Source organism: Lupinus angustifolius, chromosome LG15 (genome assembly GCF_001865875.1).
Source record: "Lupinus angustifolius cultivar Tanjil chromosome LG15, LupAngTanjil_v1.0, whole genome shotgun sequence".
NCBI lineage: Eukaryota > Viridiplantae > Streptophyta > Magnoliopsida > Fabales > Fabaceae > Lupinus > Lupinus angustifolius.
The window spans coordinates 16,720,899-16,721,567 of record NC_032023.1 but is presented as its reverse complement, the minus strand read 5'-3'; the positions used below and the strand labels follow the sequence as shown (position 1 = coordinate 16,721,567).

The 669-nt window shown below is 37.7% G+C and overlaps 1 protein-coding gene across 1 annotated transcript in view; it reads left to right on the top strand.

Moving 5' to 3' along the window:
- Nucleotides 79-669, top strand: part of LOC109327739 — a 1,896-nt gene continuing 1,305 nt past the window's right edge. The window contains exon 1 of the mRNA XM_019560896.1: nucleotides 79-586. Within this exon, the coding sequence (XP_019416441.1) occupies nucleotides 79-586 (508 nt within the window). The remainder of the gene's footprint in view (nucleotides 587-669) is intronic.

Below are 669 nucleotides of genomic sequence, written 5' to 3'. Positions count from 1 at the left end.
ATCTTTCATGTTTGGTATATATTTATACATATATTTTGACATAATTAATTAATTAATTTTTTTGTAGGATATGAGTTAATGCGACCACGTTTTGAGCGGATGCTTAGTGCATTGCGTGAAAAAAATGCAAGGGCAGCAGCATGGTTGGACCATATCCCTAAAGAGAAATGGGCTCAGTGTTACGATGAAGGGAGTCGTTACGGCCATATGACTACCAACCTTGCAGAATGCATTAATGGTGTTTTGAAAGGTTCTAGAGCTCTCCCCATCACTGCCATTGTCCGAACAACATATTACAGACTTAATTCATGGTTTGTTGATCATAGAGATGAAGCTATTAATATGATTAAGGCAGGACATACATACTGCGAAGAGTTGACAAATGTGATTAAAGAAAATCAACGTCAATCTACATGTCAACTTGTGCGCAGTTTTTCAAGGGAGACGGGGGTAGCCGAGGTTGAAGTTGCTTCTAGATCAGCTGCTAGACATTCTAGAGTCTATACAGTGAAACTAGCCGAAAATTGGTGTGATTGTGGAGAGTTTCAATCATTGAGATTGCCATGCTCTCATGCAATTGCTACTTGTTCAACACTAAATTTAGATTGTGGACAATTTATTTCACCAATTTATCGATTAGATAATATTTTGAAGGTCTATGGGATTCAC